Source organism: Schistocerca americana, chromosome 4, assembly GCF_021461395.2.
Source record: "Schistocerca americana isolate TAMUIC-IGC-003095 chromosome 4, iqSchAmer2.1, whole genome shotgun sequence".
In the NCBI taxonomy this organism is placed as follows: Eukaryota; Metazoa; Arthropoda; class Insecta; order Orthoptera; family Acrididae; genus Schistocerca; species Schistocerca americana.
This window is the reverse complement of record NC_060122.1, coordinates 513,216,843-513,243,110: the sequence shown is the minus strand read 5'-3', so window position 1 is coordinate 513,243,110 and position 26,268 is coordinate 513,216,843. Positions and strand designations below refer to the sequence as shown.

Sequence of the window (26,268 nt, the reverse complement as noted above, 5' to 3'; positions counted from 1 at the left end):
AAACGAAACTTGTCTGACTAGGCAACATGTTTCCAGTCATCAACAGCCCAATGTCAGTGGTTGATGGGCCCAGGCGAGGCATAAAGCTTTGTGTCATGCAATACACGAGTGGAACTTCAGCTCCAAAAGCCCATATCTATGATGTTTCGTTGTATGGTTCACATGCTGACACTTGTTGACGGCCCAACATTGAAATCTGCAGCAATTTGTGGAAGGGTTGTAACTCTGTCATGCTGAACGATTCTCTTCAGTCGTCGTTGGTCCTGTTCTGCAGGATCTTTTTCCGTCACAGCAGTGTCGGAGATTTGATGTTTTACCGGATTCTTGATATTCAAGTTACAGTCGTGAAATAGTCGTATGGGAAAATCCCCTCTTCATCGCTTCCTCGAAGATGCTGTGTCCCATCGCTCGTGCGCAGACTATAACACCACGTTCAAACTCACTTAAGTCTTCATAACCTGCCATTGTAGCAATAGAAACTGATCTAACAACTGCGCCAGACACTTGTTGTCTTATATAGGCGTTGCCGACCGCAGTGCCGTAATCTACTTGTTTACATATTTCTGTATTTGAATATACGTACCTACCTATACCAATTTCTTTGGCACTCCTGTGTATGTACCACTTCTGACGTAGTTTTTTAAGGCACATCTTTAGCAGTCGCAGAGATACTGAATTTTCCGCTGTTCCTCCTACTTTTCTAGACATTCTGCTCTCAATTTCATGGATCTATTTCCCTTTATATGCTTTTACTTAATGAAACAACATCCTTTGGAGTGAAACTCACATCAGCCACGTCCGACATTTTCACTGATATACAACATTCTTCCTGGATGGTCAAGTTTACAACTACAAATAGCTCAACTTGTAAACAGAAAAAAGACATATATTGCCCTGGTAGGTTGTCTCATGTGATGTACTACTGTATTCCAGTGAAAACTCAACTTTGCGAAAAATATGATATACAACCTTATTTTTGGGTGATATTCATTTTATTAGCAAACAAGCTGCATCACTCGTAGCTTCGTTCCAGTAGTAGTTGCGGGCGCTGCGCATATGTCGACATCAGCGAGGCTGGTGGTCGTTGGGGCAGGAAGTGGCCAGTGGCCAGCTTGACATTAGCAATGGAGGAGAACTGCTGACTCGGGACTCCCCGCAGTCTCACGAGAGCCGTATGTAACCCTTTACTGTAGTGTCCATACCGTTCGGTTCCGTAAGTTAGCCCCAGTAGTGAGGTCATTTTAATTTTATTAGCTGAAGTTTCTATTGTGTTGCCTACTGAGTTCTGTTACCGAGTGTGTTTGAAGGTCCTTTTGTACGTTTTTCTTGAATAACTCGAAAACTACAGCCTGTAGTGGAAACGTTTCCTAGTACAAAATTTAACTAAATTAAATTCTTTACAAAACGGTCCTGTTTATTTTTTCTGTAGGACCAACAGTTTACAGGAAAATGTGAAAAACTCGCACGTGGTTTGCGAAGGCCACCCATAACACTGCGGGTTGCATAAAACAACAGAGGCAGGGACGTCTGAATCACCCCAGAGTCCCAGTCAAGATTTTTTCCTCTTTCTGATCACTTTCAATGATCTTTTTTCTCCTCCTAGTTTGTTCATTACCTCTTCATTATCAAGCCTATCGGTCCACTTCATCTGAAGCATTTATCTCCACAGCTACATTTCAAAACTTTCCAAATATCTTTGTTCTTTCTTTTTAACTACGATTCACTGCTGTATGACACTGCACTCCACACGTTACGTTTCCAAATACTCTGTTTCCCTTATATATCCACCTCCTTATATCTTCTGTACAATGTCGTTAAACTTCCCAGATACAGAAACAATTTTACTTGTTCTATCTTTTCTCTGTCTACAAATATGTTAACTGGAGCTTCCTTCTAGCTTATTCTCATCGCTTTTGTAGCTCCTCTCCTGATTCTGCCAGCACTTCTTAATCATGTGTGTGTTTAAATTTATCCTTTCTTTTACCCTTTCTCCTCCAATAACAATGCCTCTTGCATTCTCTACGGCCTTCCAATGTTAAACAGCTGCAGCGACAATGAGTATCCTTGCCATACATCCCTTCCAATGCTCATCTCTTCATCCCCTCATTCCCTACTCTTTCAGTTTTGTATGCATTTCCGCTATCACCCTTTTGTCTTTCCAGCGTATACCCACAGCTTTTAAAATTCTCATCAGTATTCTTCAGTTGACTCTATAAAGCCTTCTCCCAGTCAATAAAACAAATGTACACCTCTTTGTTCATTTGTATAATTTTTTCACCAATCGTCCCCAGTCAACCTGCAGCATCTCTTGTTTCTTTCTGAACCCAAACTGGTCTTCCGCAGTATTTGCCTCAGTTTTCTTTTCAGTTCTCCTTAATTTGACTCTCGTTACAGCCTTTGTAACATGACTGACAAAGCTAATTGTCCCATAGTCTTTGAATTTTATGTGTTGCACTTTTTGGGTAAAGAATAGTCTTAGTATAGATCTTGAGGTCAAATTACTGTGAGTAATAAATCCTGTTTAGTGTCTCAGTCAATCTGGATATTCAGTTTGGGCCTAAGACTTTCATTGTCTCAGATGGTACTCTGTCACAGCCCAATAGTTTCTTTTCCTGGAGCTCCTGAATTGTTTTCTCCAATTCCCATTTCAGTATCTTAGGACCCCTGTCCTCTTCCTTTTTTTCCCCCTTCATCTTCCAAAACCGGTCTGATGATATCAGCCTGTGCACCATATACTCTTCCACACAATACATCGAAACTTCCTACTCCTCTTTTATACCGGTACATACTGTCTTCTTCCCATGATTATTTTACATTCCTTCTTTGCTTACCTTCCTTACTTCTCTTCTTGTCAAGGACTTTACTGTTTTGTACATTTCTTCCAACTCTCCATTCTTTCCCAATTCTTCTATTTCCTCATATTGTTTCCTCATCTAATCCTTTCTAGGCTGGTCAGTTAACTGTCTCAGTTTTTTGTACCGTCTTCTGCCTTCTTCCGTTCCGTTTCCTGCGCTCATCCATTTTGTCCAAGCCAAGAGCCCATCCCTCCCCTATTAAACAGCTGGCGCTTTTCCCGTGCTGTAGCGACCACATGACAAGGGCATTTCCCTCAATCCCCACCACGCCGTAATTGCTCTGCTCGCGAGCAAGAGCGAGAGCAAACGAGAGCGCTCACGCTCAAAGTCAGCGAGTTGTTACGCCCAGCCCTAGAACGTGACGACTTGCGCACATCACGTCGACTTCGCTGCAGTCATTTGTAATCATGATGTCGTCTACGAATCCCAGTCACTTCTATTACTCTAGTCAACAGCTTTTTTTGTCACAGTAAATGTCGTCCTGTACAGGAAAAGCAAGCTACTCCCTTTCAGACTCAGTTTTCTGGGACACACTTATCTTCAGTCTCTCGAGACTGTTAAAAACACAGCATTTTGTTTTTCTACTGTGACTCATTTTAATTGTTCTACTGATGTAGTTGTTGCAAAGAACTGAACAGTTCACTAGGCGTTCTCATAAAAATCTACCCCCAAGAAGCGATGGAAGTTTATCAACATTTCTTGAGCTCGTAGAATCACGTTGTGATATGCTACCATTTGCGTCTCAGTTCTGAAAACATTGGTCGAAAGTGACTACTTGTTATAGTTTCGTGAGTATTCTTATTTTCTGTTAATCCAGAAGAAACGCCCTGCAACTATATTAGCACAAATTATTTTTGCCATATCTGTGAAGAGTTAACCATCATATCACAAACACGAAAACGTAATCCTCTTGCAATGATCGAATTTCATACTGTTCTGATTGCTCATGCATTGATCAAACAGGAGGTGTATGAGAACTATAAACTTGTATTCACATCCAATATGAAAAATACTAATGACATATTACGGAGATCTCAAAGTAATTACAATTCTGGACACACAACGAACTGCAGGTGTCTTCGACAGTAGGACAGCAAACATACGGGGGAAAATACGATTCGGAGGGAAATGAGTTTACTAGGACTGAACAACTGAAATTCAATAACGCATTCTTCCTACAATACTGCATATGCGTAATCAGTAATATTTCGATATTTGCTAGCCTTCCTGGAGCGGCAATTTTAATGGGCAGCATTGCATCTGTATTTCACCCTCTCTAGAATACCTTTTCTTCTAGGAGTACCTACGAGTCCCACTAGGTATGCAAGAGAACTTCCGTGAAGTTTGGAAAGTAGGAAACGGGCACTGAGGGAAGGGAAGCTGTGAGGATAAGTGACGAGTCGTGCAGAAATAACTCTGTTGGCAGAGCATTTATTTCTAAAGGCGCAGGTTCCATGTTCGAGTCCATGGACGATGTACCGTTTTAATGTGCCAGGATGTTTCAAATCAGATCACACTCTGCTTGGGAGTGAGAATTGATTCACAATCAATTTTATTCGCCACGGTTATCAACAATCATTTTCTGTTGCATTGACGTCAAATATCACAATTGCGCTACTGGGGAATAACGTCTGAACAGCTACAATTTGTTTAGTGAGCTAAGATAATCTTGAGCTTGAAATTTGTCTATATGGTTTTGAAAAACATTTTGTTCGTAGCATCTTCTTTGACTTTGTATTTCTATCAAGGTTCAGAAATATTGGTCGGTTTGCAAAGCATGATTACTAATGTACATGATGCTATAGCGAAAATTCCACAATTTTCAGAGCTTTAGCTCTTTCTCACCCTCTTTTTTCCAAAATACCTAACTGCAATTCAGAGGAACATTTCGTTGTTTATCTGCTGGTAAATCACTTCGGATATTGGATTTCAATGAAAAATATTGTTTGCCAGTTTTTCCTCGTTATGTTTTGATGTGAACTTTTGGCAATTACAGTACATTTAATTATATTAATTTGTGTTCTTTTCGAGATAACTTTTTTTTTTAATTTGTGGCATTCGGTTTCATGAATTTCGGGTAATACAGTCATGAAAACATACCATATTTACGCATGTCTTAGAAACGTGCCATAGTCCTGATCCGAATACAATGTTGGCCTAAAAAACATTCAAGTTTTATTTCTTGGCCACGGAATACGTAATTAATAAGCAAAACAGGAACAGAGTAGTGTCACGCGCTTACACTTCCATCGCCAGGATCGCATTTAAGCTGTATGGTATTTTTCTACGACAGGTATTGGTATCCGTGTATGAAACGTCGATGGCTATGCCCTCTGATGTAGGGCTGAAAAAATTCAAATCTCTGCCGCGCAAGTGACAGGTGGCGATTCACACCTGTAGCAAAGACGTCGAAGATGTCACTAAAGAAAGCACTAAGCCCTTTGAGGCATGTTGCAAGCCCGAGGCGGCACGCATCAGTGCAATCGCCACTGATCTCGTACAGAAGAGAAGCATCTTCATATGACGAACCTCAGATAAACAGTTTGACAAGAAAATTTGGGTAATTCCGGAATCAAATATTAATTACAATATTCTTAATTTGTAATAGCGTATTACTGAAACAAAATTTCATTAGAAATGGCTTATTAAAAATGGAAATATTTTTCCATTCCATTTCTGCATTATGTTTAAACAGGTATCTTCTCACTGCTGACTGTCAGAGTATAAGCAACCAAATTGGCGAACGTCGGCGCTTATGTGGGGGCTGGTATGAAGTTAAACTATTGAGAAGTGTAGAGGAACAATATGAAAAAAAGTTTGCTATCCCTTGTCTGGATACAGACACGATTAATACTTTCCTACAAAGTGACTTGGATAAAGGATTTTCTTTCAATATTTTAGGCAGAGGAAGTTTTGGAACAGTACTGGAAGCAATATATAAAGGTAAGTCTTGCCCTCATGTTTCAGTCTGTGTGTGGTAGGTAGTCAAGTGACATTGAGAACAGTTCTTCATTTGTGTTCCATTTATTCTGATACAGGCTGAAATAAATGTAACTGAGAATGAAATTTTCTTCAGGTAGTGCTCAAAGAAATAATCTTACTATTTATACTCTTTGGAACTTTTAATTGTTGTGCCAGCATATTATTACCACGCATAATATTTTTTTATGCCTAAACAAATGCTCAAATTTATTTTCCTGTTACTGTTATCTCACTGTGATGTTAGGCAGCTAGTGTGATTGTACTTATTCCAGAGACCAGTGATAATTGGAAGTGAATCTGGATATTTTTGCACTAAATTCTTGTAGTCAAAACAGAAGACTTGCCCTGTCTCCATACCAAACTTTCCACCCATAATGTAGGCTGGGAGATGCTAAACACTCAATGTTCTAAATTTCTTGAACGTGCATTAGGGTGAGGATAAGCATAAATGATGCCTGTTCGAAACATTAGCATTATCACCCCAGTCTTACGCTGACCAGACCTCAAAGAGAAAAAACTGGGACACTTGTGTTTAGACTTCATACCTAACTTCATTACTAGACTTACATTTAGCTTTGCCAGTTATCATGGTATTTTTAAGATGATGATAAGCCTATGCTGATGCAACAGCTGAAAAACCCATAACAAGAATTTATCACCTTTTTTGTTAATTGGAAGGAAAGTGTAGGTGCATTACACATAAATAAAATTATTTTCTTCAGAAATGCAGCCTGGTATATACTTTCTTATTGTAATAGCCAGGATATGTTTTCTGCTATGTTTAGTAGCTTACTAGGTACGTAAGTACAATTTGTTAATCGTAAAAAGCAGTAATATTAATAATCAGTAAGTGGATACAAGTTATATGTTTCATACTAAAATTTGAAATTTTGTTTGACTGCTGACTGTTAGGGCAGGTGTTGGTTGGTTGGTTGTTTTGGGTAAGGAGACCAGACAGCGAGGTCATCGGTCTCATCGGATTAGGGAAGGACGGGGAAGGAAGTCGGCCGTGCCCTTTGAAAGGAACCATCCCGGCATTTGCCTGGAGCGATTTAGGGAAATCACGGAAAACCTAAATTAGGATGGCCGGACGCGGGATTGAACCGTCGTCCTCCCGAATGCGAGTCCAGTGTCTAACCACTGCGCCACCTCGCTCGGTCTAGGGCAGGTGTGCATATATGACAAACAGTATTTAATAAGCACTTTTAACACACGTCGCATCAATCACATTGTTCAGAAGATTGACTCCCATATGGCTGCAGTCCTGTTAAGAAAAATGGTTTAAGTGATGTGTTTTTATACCACCTCAGGTTTTGGTTTTGCTTGTTTCAAAGGCCATAAAATGGGAGGTAACAAAGTTGGGATGGGGGATGGTGGTAGGTAATACCTGCTTTTCTTTTCAGTATATCTCTTACTCTTTCTTTGGGTATAATTTGAGTTACACAAAATGTAGTAGGTCCATATTTTGTAAAAATATATTTTTCTGTAATGTTCTACTTTAGGAAATTTGTCTTTCGCAATTATTTAATTGACTGAGAAATATTATTAGGTGCAATTTGTTTCTTGATTAAAAACTGGGTCAGTTGTGTGTCCTTGATGATTTTCTCAGGACAGCAGGACATACTTGTGAAAAGCAGGTCTATCCTGGTAAAAGAGGATGCCTGGTCAACCTACACAACAGGCAACTAGGACTGTGTTGTCCTAGACATGTATTATCTTAATTGTATGCTTCTGGGCTCTCTGCCATGTTGGTTTCCATTTTAAGCACAATATTTTGAAGACTATCCCAGCTGTCTTTATCAGGTGCTACAAATTTTGCTGTGATCTGATGATAACAATACTTTCGTCAACACTGAATGATTCATTGCATATGTACAAAAACAGATTACAGTTTTCGATACATAACACAATAATATATTCTTCTGAATAAGTCATTGATTAACAAAATGATTAGATTACAAATAAAATGGTTTGCTTAACGCACTCCACATCTTTTTTTCAAAGCACTTCTTATTCTCCATGTAATTACAATATTCTTTTAATGTGTAAAATGGATTTTGTAACAGGAATTTCTGTAGCTGAAATTTGTTTTATTGTGGGAAGGATACTAACTCTACTGGGCAGTGCATTGGCTAATTTTAAACATGCATATTCTGGATCATTATTAGAGTGCTGTTCTGTGGTTGCTGATGTAAATTTTTTTCTTTATTTCTGGCATTGCACTGATACAAACCCCAACAAATGTTGTGCTGCAGTCTTTTAACAAATAGTATCACTTTTAGAATGGTTTATTTTGGTTAACACAGCAGTTTTTGGAAACTCACTGCTTTGATGCCAACCAGTCTCAGTATGAAATGGAAACAACAACTCGCCTGAGTGCCCAGAAGCACACTATTAATCATTCACATCAAAGAAACTTCAGAGATCATATAATATCTTGTCTGAAGGTATTTGTGTAATGGATGACTGGTTCTTGATATTTATCAAATCAGAAAATGTCTGTGTTCTGCCTCCATTCAGAATACAAAAAGTGAAAGTCGATAGGAATGTTTGATAAAAGTTGTTGGCTTCGGCCAGTGACTTAATGTTAATGGTGGCTGTCACCTCATCTTTTGCTGCCTGTATTCACAGTTTCTTTGTTAGATGGCAAAGGCAATAAACATAAAAGCATAAAAAACTTGAGGTGGTGACAATCAAAACATGGAAAATCCAGAATGGAATCCAACAGTATTATGAAAAGGATAATTGCTACTCGCCATATAACGAGACGCTGAAAGCCGCAGATAGGCACAACAAAAAGACTGTCACAAAATAAGCTTTCCACCTTTGTGCGAGTGATTTTTTTTGTCTGTGTGTGTGTGTGTGTGTGTGTGTGTGTGTGTGTGTGTGTGTGTGTGTGTTGTCTATTTTTGACAGAGGCCTTATTGGCCGAAAACTTACTTCGTTGTGGTGACAGACTGATCTGTAGCTTAGCCCAAGGTCTAGCTTAGGCTGGAAGGTGACAATTCATTAAGAGCTGGTGAAGACAACAAATGTGATAAGTCACCTTGTTGTTCATGGTGTTTGCCGCGTACTTCCTGTGTCATTTGTCAAAGCAGACACTCGTATTGAACATTTCTTTAGGCCTAACATTGATTCATTGTATAATAGGAAAAGTACTGAAATCCTAGTATTTGCATATGTGTTTCATTCTTTATTCAGAGTGCTGCTGCACCTTCTCTGATCATCTTGTGAAGAGCACAGAATTTAATGGTACACATTTTGATTTAGTGAATCAGTGAAGATAGCTGATAATAGCACATTTCCAAAGGATGCTCGTTTCCAACAATCTGTAAACTATTGGCCATTAGTACTGAGCAGTATGTAATGGATTTAAAGAATAATGTACATAATGAATGTTAACCAGTGTGATCTTCTACATGATCAGGATTACCCTTCTCAGTTTTAAAGCATAGGTAGATCAAACTGTGTTACATTTGCCAAACTTTTCATTTTGAAAATCAGTCTTGTGTGCTCCTTCAGGACATTTTACTTACACCCCTTGCACTGAAGTGGGTGAGATGCCAGCTCTTTTGGCTCCAGCTTATGGTATCATTCATTGTTCAGTGTTGCAGGCAAGTCACTATCTAAATAAAACAATCGAAAGTGCAGGATGGCATGACAATTTGAAAAGGATAGATTGCTGATTGCCATATAGAGGAGGTGCTGATTCACAGACAGGCACAACAAAAAGTTGGCTACATGTTTTAGCTTTCGGCCAAAAGGCCTTCTTCTTACGGAGGAACGATGCACACAAGCACTATTCATGCACATGACCACTCTCTGACTACTGTGGGTGGACTGATTCATAGTAGTGCCTGATGAAAGCAACAATCTAGTGGTGGGCTCGGGAGGATGCATGGTGTTGGAGGTGAGGGGTAGTGGGTGGGAGCTTAAAGGTGTAGTGTTGCTTGTGGGAGAATGCAGGGGTGTGGTGGATATAGGAGGGCTGCTAGGTGCAATTGGAGGGTTAAAGGGAGGTGGGGTTGGTAGAGGAGAGTAGTAAAAGAGATGAATACAGAAGTGAAAACAGACTAGTGGCTGTGTTGATGGAATAGAAGGTTGTGTTGTGCTGGAGTGAGGGCAGGGAAGGAGATAGGAAAGTGAAGGGTGGGGACAGCAAAGGTTGAGGCCAGGGCGATTACGGGAACATAGGATATATTGCAAAGAGTTTCCACCTGCACACTTCAGAAAAGCTGGTGTTGATAGAAAGAATCATATGGTGCCAGCTGTAAAGCAGTCATTGTAGTGAAACATGTCAGGGTGGCCAGCATATTTAGCAACTGGGTGATCCAGCTGTCTCTTGGCCAAATTTTGTTTGTGAACATTCATGCTGAAACATGGGATGTTAATGACAATTCCCTCATAGAAAGCAGCACTGTGGTTACAGCTTAGTTTGTAAATCACATGAGTGCTTAGACAGGTAGCCTGCCTTTGGTGGGATAGGACATGCCTGTGGCAAGACTGGACTAGGTGTGGTGGGAGGACATATGGAACATATCTTGCATCTAGGTCTAAGACATGAGGGAAAAGGTGGGGATCATGAATGGAGCTGGCTGATGAATAGACTTTGATGCAAAACCTGTCCCATACATCCTCCCACCACCATAACCTACTCCACTACAGTCACAGGCATCTCCCATCCCATCAAAGGAAGGGCTACCTGCAAATGCAGTATGTGATCTACAAACTAAGCTACAACCACATGCTGCTTCCTATATGGGCATGACTGTTAAGCTGTCTGTCTGTATGAATGGATGCCATCAAACTGTGGCCAAGAGGCAGTTGGTCCACCCAGTGGCTGAACATGTTGCCTTGCACAGTGTGCTTCACTTCAATGGCTGCTACACAGCCTGCACCATCTGGACCCTTCCTACCAACACCAGCTTTTGTGACCTGCACAAGCGGGAACTCTCCCTGTAATATATCTTACATTCCCGTAACTCGCTGGCCTCACCCTTCAGTAGTCCTTGTCCTCCACTTACCAGTCCCCTTCCCTACTTCCACTCCAGTGCAACACAGCCTTCTAATCCACCAAAGCAGGCACTTGTCCTTTTGCCCTTCTTTACTTATTTCCTTTTCTGCTCGCTACCCCCTCCCCACCCAAAAAAAAGACAACTCTTTAACTGCATCTATCAATGCTGCCATGACCCCATCATGTCCCTGCACATTCCCACAAGCTGCACTACACCTTCCTGCTCCTCACTCTGCTATCCACCCCCACCCCCCTCTCACACACACACACACACACACACACACACACACACACACACACACACACACACACACACACACACCTCCCAACCCCTGTGTCTTCTCCTTATCCCATCCATCAGATTGCTACTCCCATCACGCACAGTTATGACTCAGTCCATCCACAGTGGCCAGATACAGTGTGTTTTTAGTACAAACACAGCAGCCAGAGATATGGGGACTCAGTGTCTCCTCTTTACAGTGAGAAGCAATCTATCCATTTTATAATGTTTGCACTTGCTAAATAGATTAGGCTCACAGGATGGAATTAATAATATTTGGAAACAAATGAGTGCATCTTAATCATATATCAAAACAATAAAATATGAAATTGCAGTCCTTCTGATCTGATTGCAAATGAGGACTTCTGTAACACTTCATGGAATAAAAAAAATGAATTCAGGATAAACTGTGCAATTTAGAAGCACAAAATGAAAAGCAAAAATAATTTCTACATATGCTATGCATTCCTTTCTAGCGTTCAAAAAATGGAACTTCATATTCTGGTGTAAATATCTATTACAGGTTGCTGGTGGTCATTGGGTATGAAACCTACCATTCTCACATATTCAAAACTAAAGTAAGCTTGTGCCTTACTTGCTATTCTTTCTGTAATATTTCAGAATCTGCTCAGGACCTGTGACATTCTTGCAGATGTAGTGATGACATCACATGGGCAGTGAAAATAATAAATGTCCTGTGTGTTATGGTTTTTGATAGCAGGAAAGATATACATGGCTTATGTTTGGTGACTGCAGAGTACTGTTGTTGTTCATGGTGATGGACGATGATTGCTGGACTTCTTTTGCATTACATGCTGGTGGGGCATTCTTCCTGTTGTCACAGGAAGGCATGCAAACCACTGCTGGTTCTGTTCTTCACCAGGCTAAAAGAATGGGCACAAGTATCACTAAAATTAGCTGCATTTTGCAATGACCTTTCTGTTCCATGGATCTGAGTTGAAACATATAATCAGTGAAAATTGTTTTGTGATAAAACACTCATTCTATAATAAATTCCAGAGGAATCATGCCTTATTTCAAAAATTTCATTGTTTTTTGCCTTATCATAATTGAAAATGAAACATCTTAGGTAGTTTTAGAAATACCTTGTTTCCTGGGCCATGTTTTTGAAAAACTTCACTGGCTACCACGCATAATAGATCTCAAAATAAGATGAAGCAAATTACTAACTATTCTTAAGTGCTTCATCAAATGGACATCGGCAACTGACAATGTTTCCTAATGTTGAAAAAGATGGGCTGTACAAGTTATGGTTTAGCAATAAAATCCTGTATGAGATTAAACACTGTTCATCATTTGAAAATTAGGTTCTTATGTGTGCATTCCTGGCCAAGGTAAGTCCTCTAATATCAAATATAGGCCTCAATTTTAGGAAGAAATCTAAGAGAATGTATGTTTGGAGCACAGCATTGTATGGTAGTGAAACATGGACTGTGTGAAATCTGGAGCAAGAGAGAATTGAAACATTTGAGATGTGATGCTACAAAAGAATGTTGAAAATTAGATGGACCAGTAAGATAAGGAATGAGGAGATTCTCTGTAGAATTTGTGAGGATATAAATATACGGACAATGCTAACAAGAAGGGCAGGATTATACGATGTGTGTTAAAACATCAGGGAATAACCTCCATGGTATCTGTAGAGAGAGAAAACTGTAGAGGAAGACACAGTTGGAATGTATCTGACAAATAATTGAGGACATAGGTTGCAACTGCTATTCTGAGACGAAAAGGCTGGCACAAACAAGGAATTCATCGTGGGCCACATCAAACCAGTTAGAAGACATGAATAAAAAGAAAAAAGTGTTTGCGTAGTGGCAGGCATTCAAAATGTAATGCAACATATTTTTTGTCAGCCAATGTCATTTGAAAAAATGCAGAACTCATTGTGAGATATCATAGAACATTCCTGCTCCATCCCCTATATTCTTGTGAATTTCTGATAGGTTGCTGCGCTGTATGTAGCCTTGGTTTCTGCATTTCAAGCAGAGAGCTGTCATCAAGTTTCTTTTGACAGAAAACTAAAACACTTCAGATACTCGTAGGTGCTTGGAGAATGTTTACAGAGACTTGGAATTGAACAAAGCACGGAGAGTCATTGTTTGAGGTGTCTGTCATCATCAGAACAAGGTCATGCAAAGTTGTCTGACCTCCAATGTGCTGGCCAGCAACACACATCAGTGACTCCTACAATGTTGTAACATAAGCACACTCTCATTTCAGGTGACTGACATCCAAATGCCTCACTGCACAGCTGGATGTCTCTGTTGGTAGTGCTGAGGCACTCATCCCTCAGTTGGGGTGCTCAAAGTTGTCACTTGGGTCGCTTGCTGCCTAAAAGAAGACCATAGAGCAACAAAGGACCGTCTGGGCAGAACTGCTTGTGCTTTACAAGGCTGATCATAACCATTTATTTTATCACTGTAACAGGCAATGAAAGATGAGTTCATCACTTTGAACCAGAAACAAAGTGGCAATCTGGAGTGGTGCCACACATCTCTCCTCCAAAGAAAAAGTTCAAAGCCGCACCTGAAAAAAAAAAAAAAATACATTTACATTATTGTTTTTATGCAAAGTGAATCCCTTTGTTTCCATTTCCATGTAAGAGTGCCATATTGCAAATTAGGGCAAATTACATGAAATTATTAATTAGTGAGTTAATAAGTGCTGTGTGTCATTTTGTACAGAAAAATTAAATTAACAAAAGTTTGTAGTCAAAGTTCAGAATCTAATAATAATAACTACAACAAAATTTGCAATGGAAGTAGTTCATGGCTCTGAACTTAAAGTTTAATTACTGCATAAGATAATCAGTTTTAGGTCATTTAAAGGATGTTACTGGAAACTCAGAATGCTTAGCTGTTGGATGGTATGTAATATGGAATTACAGTGAAACCATGCTTAACAAGCACCTCCCATAATGTGCAACTTGCATAATGAGCAAAACAAATTATAAAAAAAAATGACTCACTTACTGAGCAATGTTTTGCATAAGGAGTGATGACGATTTAGTGTGTCATCTACAGATGTTTATGTGCAGTGGGGGAAATGTTAAACAGTATGAACATCTTTAGTTGTCAGCAGCGGCACATGAACAATGTCTTAAGTACCTACTGCAGTCTGGGTTTAATGCTCTTTCTATCACCTTAATGCAGCTTGTGAATACACATTTTTCTAAACTTGCGTTCAAACAGTGCTTCCTTTGTGTGCAAATTTTAATAGCCTTTGTAGAAATGTTCCCAAACATAAAGCTGCAAGAAGACACCCATAAGAGAGAGAAAATGTTTGAATACACAGTGTCTGTTCCTTCAAAAGAACAGATGCCATGCAGATCCAGCAGCTGTGAAACACTATTTGAACTGATGAGAGAGCACTGCTATCAACTGCTGAGGGATATTAAGTGGAATTGGTGGCGAAGAACAAAAATGTGTACCGGACCAGGATTCGAAACTGGGATCTCCTGCTGATTTTGCTTAATATCCTGCTGTAGTGATCCCCCTACAATTTACATATAAAAAGAAAATGACCTTAGAAATGAAATGTAAAATTATTAATAAATGTGAACGTGGTGTGTATGTTGCTGATGTAGCGCACACACTTAAAAGCAGTCTATATCAACGTTTTGCACTATCCTCATAAGCAAGGACAAGATTGAGGAGACAGATGCTTCTAAGGGAGTGACCAGAGTATCTAGACAATGGTTTTGTATTCTGGGTGACGTTGAAAGGTTGCTCCTCATGTGTATAAATGAAAAGCAATTGCAAGGTGACACTCTTAATGAGATCATCATTCATGATGAGGTGAGAATAATTTTCACCAACCTCATTAAGAAGACACCAGGATCATCAGTGGCCAAATAAGTGTTTAACAGAAGTTGTGGGTGGTTCGAGAAGTCTGAGAAGAGGCATACACAGCATTCTGAGACATGGTGAAGCAGCCAGTCTGACACAGACAGCAGAGAACTTCATCAGCAACTGAAAGATGCTTGTAGATTCTGGTGGTTATCTGCTGCAGCAGGTTTTTAATTGTGGCAAGACAGGTCTGTTGTGGAAAAAGGTGACCATCTTACACTGCTATTCTGTGCCAATGCGAGTGGTTTTTTGAAAATTAAACTGTTGGTTGTTTACCATTCATAAAGTCTAGGAGTCTTCAGGAAGTGTAAAATCCAGAAGAGAGGTTAAATGTGATGTGGAGGTCCAGGGCTTGGTTGACACATGAGCCTTTTTGTGATTGGATCAGTGGAGTGTTTGGTCCTTCAGTGAAAAAAAATTTGCTTGAGATGAACTGCCACTCCATGTCTTGCTTGTTGTGGACAACACTCCTGCCCATTCTACGGGCCTACAAGACCACCCCCTAGAAGAATTTCAATTCATCAAGATCCAATTTCTGCTTCCCAACACCACTCCGTTACTCCAGCCTATAGACCAACAGATTATTTCTAACTTTAAGACCTGTGGTCTAGGGGTAGCGTCTTTGATCCATAATCAAAACTTCTTTGGTCCCAGGTTCGATCCCCGCCACTGCCTAAATTTTGATAAATAATCAGCATTGGCGGCTGAAGACTTCCGGCATAAGAAGTCAGCCTCATTCTGCCAACGGCCTTGTCAAAGAGGGCGGAGGAGCGGATAGAGGTTCAGGGCACACTCTTGTCCTAGGGGTGGGAAATTGCCCCTAAAGGCGGAAGAATCAGCAATGATCAACGACATGAGGATGCAGAAGGCAATGGAAACCACTGCATTAAAGACACGCAACTTGTATCCACAGGACATGTGGCCTGTAATCGAAGTAGTGTCATGATGATCTCTCCATTGGCAAAAGATCCCGGAATAGTCCCCCATTCGGATCTCCAGGAGGGGACTGCCAAGGGGAGGTTACCATGAGAAAAAGATTGAATAATCAACAAAAGGATAACGTTCTAAGAGTCGGGGCGTGGAATGTCAGAAGCTTGAATGTGGTAGGGAAACTAGAAAATCTGAAAAGGGAAATGCAAAGGCTCAATCTAGATATAGTAGGGGTAAGTGAAGTGAAGTGGAAGGAAGACAAGGATTTCTGGTCAGATGAGTATCAGGTAATATCAACAGCAGCAGAAAATGGTATAACAGGTGTTGGATTCATTATGAATAGGAAGGTAGGGCAGAGGGTGTGTTACTGTGAACAGTTCAGTGACCGGGTTGTTCTAATCAGAATCGACAGCAGACCAACACCGACAACGATAGTTCAGGTATACATGCCGATGTCGCAAGCTGAAGATGAACAGATAGAGAAAGTGTATGAGGATATTGAAAGGATAGTGCAGTATGTAAAGGGGGACGAAAATCTAATAGTCATGGGCGACTGGAATTCAGTTGTAGGTGAAGGAGTAGAAGAAAAAGTTGCCGGAGAATATGGGCTTGGGACAAGAAATGAAAGAGGAGAAAGACTAATTTTCTGTAACAAGTTTCAGCTAGTAATAGCGAATACCCTGTTCAAGAATCACAAGAGGAGGAGGTATACTTGGAAAAGGCCGGGAGATACGGGAAGATTTCAATTAGATTACATCATGGTCAGACAGAGATTCCGAAATCAGATACTGGATTGTAAGGAATACCCAGGAGCAGATATAGACTCAGATCACAATATAGTAGTGATGAGGAGTAGGCTGAAGTTCCTGACATTAGTCAGGAAGAATCAATACGCAAAGAAGTGGGATACGGAAGTACTAAGGAATGACGAGATACGTTTGAAGTTCTCTAACGCTATAGATACAGCAATAAGGAATAGCGCAGTAGGCAGTACAGTTGAAGAGGAATGGACATCTCTAAAAAGGGCCATCACAGAAGTTGGGAAGAAAAACATAGGTACAAAGAAGGTAGCTGCGAAGAAACCATGGGTAACAGAAGAAACACTTCAGTTGATTGATGATAGGAGGAAGTACAAACATGTTCCGGGAAAATCAGGAATACAGATATACAAGTCACTGAGGAATGAAATAAATAGGAAGTGCAGGGAAGCTAAGACGAAATGGCTGCAGGAAAAATGTGAGGACATCGAAAAAGAAATTGTAGTTAGAAGGATAGACTCAGCATGCAGGAAAGTAAAAATAACCTTCTGCGACATTAAAAGCAACGGTGGTAATATTAAGAGGGCAACGGGAATTCCACTGTTAAGTAGAGAGGAGAGAGCAGATAGGTGGAAAGAATACATTGAAAGCCTCTATGAGGGTGAAGATTTGTTTGATGTGATAGAAGAAGAAACAGGAGTCGATTTAGAAGAGATAGGGGATCCAGTATTAGAATCGGAATTTAAAAGAGCTTTGGAGGACTTACGATCAAATAAGGCAGAAGGGATAGATAACATTCCATCAGAATTTCTAAAATCATTGGGGGAAGTGGCAACAAAACGACTATTCACGTTGGTGTGTAGAATATATGAGTCTGGCGACATACCATCTGACTTTCGGAAAAGCATCATCCACACAATTCCGAAGACGGCAAGAGCTGACAAGTGCGAGAATTATCGCACAATCAGCTTAACAGCTCATGCATCGAAGCTGCTTACAAGAATAATATACAGAAGAATGGAAAAGAAAATTGAGAATGCGCTAGGTGACGATCAGTTTGGCTTTAGGAAAAGTAAAGGGACGAGAGAGGCAATTCTGACGTTACGGCTAATGATGGAAGCAAGGCTAAAGAAAAATCAGGATACTTTCATAGGATTTGTCGACCTGGAAAAAGCGTTCGAGAATATAAAATGGTGCAAGCTGTTCAAGATTCTGAATAAAGTAGGGGTAAGCTATAAGGAGAGACGGGTCATATACAATATGTACAACAACCAAGAGGGAATAATAAGAGTGGACGATCAAGAACGAAGTGCTCGTATTAAGATGGGTGTAAGACAAGGCTGTAGCCTTTCGCCCCTACTCTTCAATCTGTACATCGAGGAAGCAATGATGGAAATAAAAGAAAGGTTCAGGAGTGGAATTAAAATACAAGGTGAAAGGATATCAATGATACTATTCGCTGATGACATTGCTATCCTGAGTGAAAGTGAAGAAGAATTAAATTATCTGCTGAACGGAATGAACAGTCTAATGAGTACACAGTATGGTTTGAGAGTAAATCGGAGAAAGACAGAAGTAATGAGAAGTAGCAGAAATGAGAACAGCGAGAAACTTAACATCAGGATTGATGATCACGACGTCAATGAAGTTAAGGAATTCTGCTACCTAGGCAATAAAATAACCAATGATGGACGGAGCAAGAAGGACATCAAAAGCAGACTCGCTATGGCAAAAAAGGCATTTCTGGCCAAGAGAAGTCTACTAATATCAAATACCGGCCTTAATTTGAGGAAGAAATTTCTGAGGATGTACGTCTGGAGTACAGCATTGTATGGTAGTGAAACATGGATTGTGGGAAAACCGGAACAGAAGAGAAGCATTTGAGATGTGGTGCTATAGACGAATGTTGAAAATTAGGTGGACTGATAAGGTAAGGAATGAGGAGGTTCTACGCAGAATCGGAGAGGAAAGGAATATGTGGAGAACACTGATAAGGAGAAGGGACTGGATGGTAGGACATCTGCTAAGACATGAGGGAATGACTTCCATGGTACTAGAGGGAGCTGTAGAGGGCAAAAACTGTAGAGGAAGACAGAGACTGGAATACGTCAAGCAAATAATTGAGGACGTAGGTTGCAAGTGCTACTCTGAGATGAAGAGGTTAGCGCAGGAAAGGAATTCGTGGCGGGCCACATCAAACCAGTCAGTAGACTGATGACAAAAAAAAAAAAAACCACTAAAGCACTCCATGAGTATTTCTTTGAGTTGACTGAAGCTACCAATCTTGTTCTCAGAGCATATTACAAGTATCACTTGAACATCATTGCCTGCATCAAGATGAATGAAAAGGCATGGGAAGGAGTTATCAAGAGAACTCACTTCTTCTTGGAACAAGCTTTGGCCAGAGTGCATGGTCGAATGTGACTGAGGCTTTTGAGTCAGTACCTGTAGAGCCTGTAATCAACAAGACTGTGTGTTTGGCCAAGAGTATGGGACTGCATTGGATAACAATCACATAGATGAACTTGTGGAAGATCACAGCCAAGAAATGACCGTAGAAGTGCTTATGGAGAGGAGTTCAGAGGAGGAGGAGGAGGATGCAGTAATGGCAAAGTAGCAATCTTATGGAGCAGTAAGAGAAATGAAATGATGAAAGCCTGGGAATAAGTTGCATTATACATTGAAAATAATCACCCCCAATAAAGCAGTGGCTATGCATGCAACAAATTTGAAGATAATGCTGTTTTACATTTTTGCCAAGTGTTGAAGCATCACCAGAAATAATGACACTAGATAGCTTCCTAGTAAAAGTAGTAGTAGTTACTTATTGTGAATAATAAAGTACATAAAAATCTGTGTATAGTTTTCTTTAAATAAATGGCGTGAATAAGATAAAAATTTCAATAATTTGTCTGCATGGAACACATTATCACATTTTACATTAATTTATATGGGATAAATTGTTTCATTTAATGAGTTTTTTGCACTAAGAGTAAGATTCAAGGATGGATTATGCTTGCTGTATGGGATACCACTGAATGCTGATTAGCTCACAGTTTTACACATATCAAGTTGTAGTGCTGACTTTAATTAGCTGTAACTTTTAATTAACCTGCTCTATAGCCACACTAATTTTACTGGTGGAATACGCCTAGCCAAAAAGAATATCCAACCAATAAATTTAAATGGTGGGAAAATTTATACTTTAAATTATCAGTACAGATAACACATACTACCTTTGTGACAGTGTTGAAAACATGGGAAATGCATGACAGAGGATACTTCCCAATGCGGAAGCTTAACAATCTGTATCCTTGGCCACAAGTCATGTGGTGCAGATTGCTGTACTCTACTCAGTATTTCTTAGCCCTGTTCTCATCATGACTGGACTTTGGTTGCCAGGTTTATGGATTAGCACCATCTTCGATTTTGACATTATTAGGTCCAGTGCATCATCGTGAAGAAAAACTGGCCACTGGCTCCTCCTGGAATAGTCGTGGAGGTAGTTTCCTTATGAAAGTAGTGCTCTTATCTCTTCAGTTCAGACAGTACAAACTCTTGGTCATTCACACAATCACCATACAACAGTTTACTAGTTATCAAAATATTTTTTCATATGGGAGGTGTCAACCCAAAGACACTCTTTCTCGAGTGGTATTACCAGTTGGATTTGGAATGTTTTAAAGATCCTTTGCAAGGGCATCCACAACCCCCCATCCCCCCCCCCCCCCCCCTTCACCGCCACCTTAGAATGTCTCCCCATGGATTTCTTTGAAATCACTCTTTCTTAGTACACAGACAACAAATGAAGACCAACCTGTTTTCAGCAGTTTGTCATCCTCATGACATTTCAGCATCTGTTCTTTAACAGTAACAGGGTGCTGCCATGATTCCCCTGACAGCTCTAAAACCATGGATACGATGGGATATGCTTTTACGTCACCAACCAGCCAGGAACAACATTTGTTGATAAGTATGTTTAGTGTTAGCAAGTGAAGCTGATAGCCAATTACAGAGCTGTACATTTTATTAAATTAACCTGGTTGACCACATTATAATTTGTATTGAGTCAGTGAGCAGTCTCCAGGTTATTAATTGATGTTACTCTTGTCATCCTATGACACCTCTTATTCACAATCTTCTCTTAACAAAATTGTACTACCTGCTGAATTGCGTTTCCTGGATCCCAAGACATGGTGATATCCCAAGGAATGAACTGGTAGAGTGTTTCACTATAGAAGTGATTACTTGTCTAACATCTGCTTAAATGATCCCAGGTACAGTTCTGTTGGCGCAAATAAAACCTCTGCTTATTCAAAGACGGATCATCTGGGGAGCTACTGTCACATCTAACAAACACTGTGCTATCAAGAGGACTGTGGCTGCATGGCACTCCTTTTCCTGTTCCTCCCATAAGGATTCCACTGTACTGTGTTGTCCCTACATCGCTCATACCAGATTAACCAATAGTCTCATATTACATCATGAGCCATTCCCACTCTCTGGCTGTTCAGCCTAATAGGCAGTACTCTCACCTCCATGGAATGCCCCTCCTCATGGCTGTCTGTACCAAGCATGATCTTCCAAATTTATAGTGAATATTGGTTGACAATTTATGGACAGTTGAACTGGTTCTTCATTTTCTCAGAAAATGATTTTATTCTCAGGTGTATCTTTTAAATTGCTTTTGGGGTGCTGGCTGTGTGGTTGGGTTGGGATGTCTCCCACCTCATGCTGAGCCTTGACTTGTTAGATGACATCCAGCTCCTTACTGACCTGATTATTTCTCTCATCTCATTTTACTCTTTTAGGTCATACAGGTATTATGTTTCTAGTCCTCTCACTTTTATTATTACAAATCTCCTTAGTTAGAAGGCATTATTTGTTCTAGAATGAGATCCTTATTCTGAAGCAGTGTGTGCAATGACATGAAATTTCCTGGCAGATTAAAATTGTGTGCTGAAGAGGGACTTTAAGCTGGAACCTTCATCATTTGCAGGCAAGTGCTCTACCAAATGAGCTCACCAACCATGACTGACTGACTTCCTATAGTACCTCATCTCCTACTTTTCGAACTTCACAGAAGCTCTCCAGAAAGAAAGGGCACTGTGGAGACATAGTTTAGCTGAGTTTGAGTCTTGGTCTGGTGCACAGTTTTAATCTGCTGGGAAGTTTCATATCAGTGCACACTCTGCTGCAGAGTGAAAAACCTCAATCTGAAAATAATACCCCAGTTTGTGGTTAAGCCATGTCTGTGCAGTATCCTTTCATACAGGAGTGCTAGTCTTGGAAGTTTTGTTGGAGAGCTTCTGGGGAGATTGGAAGGTAGGAGATGAAGTACTGGCAGAAGTAAAGCTGTAAGAACATACGTGAATCATGTCAGTAGAGCACTTACTGAGCAGAGTAGTGTAGTGTAGTGGTTAGCACACTGGACTTGCATCCGGGAGGACAACGGTTCAAACCCACGTGTGGCCATCCTGATTTAGGTTTTCTGCAATTCCCCTAAATCACTTACAGCAGATACCAGGATGGTTGCTTCAAAAGGGCATGGCTGCTTTCCTTCTTCTCCTTTCCGAACCAAACTTGTGCTCAATCTCTAATGACCACATTGTTGTCGGGACATGAAACACTAATCTCCTCCTCCTCCTACTACTACTACTACTACTTCTACTACTTCTACTACTTCTACTTCTTGGTAGAGCACTTGCACTGAAGTTGTGAGTCCCTGGTCCTGAGTTTGAGTCATAGTCTAGCACATAGTTTTAATTTGCCAGGCAGTTTCATCATTTATTCTGTTAATGTCTTAGTCCTGCATCAGGTTGGCAGGGAGGGGAGGGGGGAGTTCAGCTTTCAGTGCCTTGATTTTACCAATTCTATGTACCTTCAAATTCGATCAAATTCCTGGCTGACGTATGACTTCAGATGGATCTCTTGACCAAGGGATTGGTGTCACTGTTTCCTTAACCCCCCTCAGCCAAAGTTTCTTGGTGCTCTTCTTTGCTTATTTGCTATAGCTCCTGACAGTCCTATTTGATGTAGGTCCCATGCTCTTGAGCAGTATTATAGATTGGGTCACGTAAGTGTTTTGTCAGCATTCTCCTATATAGATGGATTTATTTTTCCTCGTATCCTACCAATGAACCAAAGTCAGTCGCCTGCTTTACCTCCAATTTAATGTACCTGATCATTCCATTTCATATTCATAAAAATTCTTAGTCAGGTATTTGTATGGGTTGATGGATTCCAATTGTAACTTGAGATTTTAGACATAGGTCACTAAATTTTTGTTTCATTTTGTGAAGTGGGTAATTTTAACTTTATGAAAATTAAATACAAGTTGTGAATCTTTAGTTGCACCACTTCAAAATCGTAAGAACTGAGTCTTTATGCAGCTTTTTTCAGATAGTTATTCAATATGCATCACTTGTGAAATGCATGGGATTTCTGATAATATTGTCAGCAAGGTCATTAATGTAAGGTATATACGTGAATGATCCCAGCCCACTTCCACAGGTCATGTCTGAAATCTATTCTGCATCTACCAATGATTAATCATCCAAGATAACATGCTGCATTCTCCCTTTATAGGGACTCCACAATACAGTTCCAAATGTTGCTTGATCTTCCATAAAATCCTGTTTTAGTTGCCCTTTGCACTTAGATAATTGTTGTTGCTACAACAGCCTCATGATCACTGATAAGTTTAAATGTGGACATCCTCAAAGAGGTTACGTGTATTTGTTATCCTTAGGTCCAATATAATTCCATCATGGGTGGTCTCACAAACTATCTGTTCTATGTGGTTTTCAAAGAAGGCATTCAATAATGTTCCACAGGACACCTTGTCGTGTCCGCCTCTTAGAAATTTGTACAATTTTTGTTTTTGACGATTAAAGTTTCCTCTGATGGTGACAGGGTGTTAGGTTAGTATATGTACTAGCAATTGAAAGTTTTGTCAAAAGTTTTTGGCTCTAAATGATTGCAATTATGGTAATAGGTAGACAGATGCAATTAAAAGTTTGTCCCAATGACTACTGAGTCTTCCCCAATTAATTTCACATACAGCTTAAATTTCTTCCTCAGCAGATTTTAATTTCAACCAAAAAATCAAAAGTATCTGCAATTTTATATGTAAGCTGGTTTAGCTTCCTTTAAAGCCACTACTGAGACAGTGGAATATTTACAAGATGATATTTAGTATTGTTTTATTGAGAACATTTCACCATGATTAGACCTGACATTTTTGTTCTTGGTGTACAGAATGTTTGAACTCATCTCAGTTTGTGTAAATAACTTCCTTTCTATACTTGTTTTGCAAATCAAACTGCCTTTTCCTGCTGCTATTTATTTTATTTAATCCATACGTGTTTCACCTTGTACTGTTTTAAGACATCATCAGTGGGATCTATGATACAATTTTGTTGGTTACAGATTATCAAACGGTTCACTTCGTGATTTTTTTTGTAAAAAATGTAATTGCTTACGATTTGCTGATTTGCGTTTCCTCACATCTGGTCTGGAGGTCACACTGTCACTTTTATAACTGATAGTGTGACCTCCAGACCAGATGTGAGGGAACGCAAATCAGCAAATCGTAAGTAATTACATTTTTTACAAAAAATTGCGAAGTGAACTGTTTGATAATCTGTAACCAACAAAATTGTATCATTATAGATCTCACTGATGATGCCTTAAAACAGTAGAAGGTGAAACGTGTGTGGATTAAATAAAATAAATAGCAGCAGGAAAAGGCAGTTTGATCTGCAAAACAAGTATTTATATGCTTGCTGTGGAAGATGGCCACACAAACAAATGTGAACTTCCTGTCTACTTAGGATATTTGTACTGACATTTAAATTTAAATAAATGATGAGATAAGCCTCTCTTACTGTTTTTCACAACACCAATATTGCAGTAGTGGTAGTTTATTCAACTATTGCAGATACTTTTGACCAGTAAATACTCTAACAGTGGGTAAATTAATTCCTTCTATTTAGTATGAGTGCCCATGTTAACAAATAATTTTTAATCTAAAAGCAATAGCCCTGTACTGTATCCAACTAAATGGGATACATTTATTTACAGGAAACTACATTGCAGCAAAACTAGTGGACAAACAAAGACATCCAGATGCAAGTTTCACACTTGAAAATGAATCAAATGGTATGGGTCTATGCCATCCTAATATAATACACATAATTAAAGTTATAAATCCCAATAAACAGTTTGGAATAGTTTTAATGGAAAAATGTTGTGGTACGGAACTTCAAAAACTCTTGGATGATCCACAATATCCCATTACTGAGGCAAGAAAGATAAGGTAAGCAATAAACCCAATAATTTTCATTTAACTTGTAAAATAGTTCCCAACCTTACAAATACATCCATAGTGTAACATTATGAGCGCTTCGTCACAATACTGCACTTACAGTTGCAATTTTATATAAATTCCTTTGCTACTAGCCATTACATACACATGTACATCTCTACTCTGCAATTCACATCCAAGTCACAAAGAAAGACATTCCCTGCCAGTGGGCATCGATTTATATCGATGGGGCAAGTTGAAAATTTTTGCCAGGTCAGGATTCGATCCCACGTGTCCTGCTTACTAGGCAAATGCAATGAGCACTATGCCATCTTGACTCAGTGGTCACCGCAACCGCACAGCCTACCCTAGCACACCTAGCCTACCCTAGTACATCTCCCGTCAGACCCAAATTCTCAACTTGTACCACATACTACTGATGGACATAATGATACTTGAAACTCGAACTCGAGACCTTTGCCTTTCGCAGGCAAGTGCTCTACCAACTGAGCTACCCAAGCACGACTTGCGCCTCGTCCTCACAGCTTTACTTCTGCCAGTACCTCATGTCCTACCTTCCAGCTCAGTTGGTAGAGCACTTGCCCGCGAAAGGCAAAGGTCCCGAGTTCGGGTCTCGGTCTGGCACACAGTTTTAATCTGCCAGGAAGATTCATATCAGCGCACACTCCGCTGCAGAGTGAAAATATCATTCTGGATAATAATGCTTGTTGATGAATAGTCAGTTACGTGGTGTTTGTTGCTTATATTTTATTACATTTGCAGTCTTCCATGATATCCGTATATATATATATATATATATATATATATATATCTAAAAAGAAAGATGATGAAACTTACCAAACAAAAGCGCTGGCAGGTCGATAGACACACAAACAAACACAAACATACACACAAAATTCTAGCTTTCGCAACCAATGGTTGGCTCGTCAGGAAAGAGGGAAGGAGAAGGAAAGACAAAAGGATATGGGTTTTAAGGGAGAGGGTAAGGAGTCATTCCAATCCCGGGAGCGGAAAGACTTACCTTAGGGGGAAAAAAGGACAGGTATACACTCGCACACACACACATATCCATCCACACATACACAGACACAAAATGTCTGCTTGTGTCTGTGTATGTGTGGATGGATATGTGTGTGTGTGCGAGTGTATACCTGTCCTTTTTTCCCCCTAAGGTAAGTCTTTCCGCTCCCAGGATTGGAATGACTCCTTACCCTCTCCCTTAAAACCCATATCCTTTTGTCTTTCCTT

At 39.9% G+C, this 26,268-nt stretch overlaps 1 protein-coding gene across 1 annotated transcript in view; it reads left to right on the top strand.

Moving 5' to 3' along the window:
- LOC124613590 (serine/threonine-protein kinase mos) overlaps positions 1–26,268 on the top strand; it is a 133,682-nt gene that overhangs the window by 31,141 nt on the left and 76,273 nt on the right. The window contains exon 2 of the mRNA XM_047142305.1: positions 24,777–25,011. Coding sequence (XP_046998261.1) covers positions 24,777–25,011 — 235 coding nt within the window. The remainder of the gene's footprint in view (positions 1–24,776; positions 25,012–26,268) is intronic.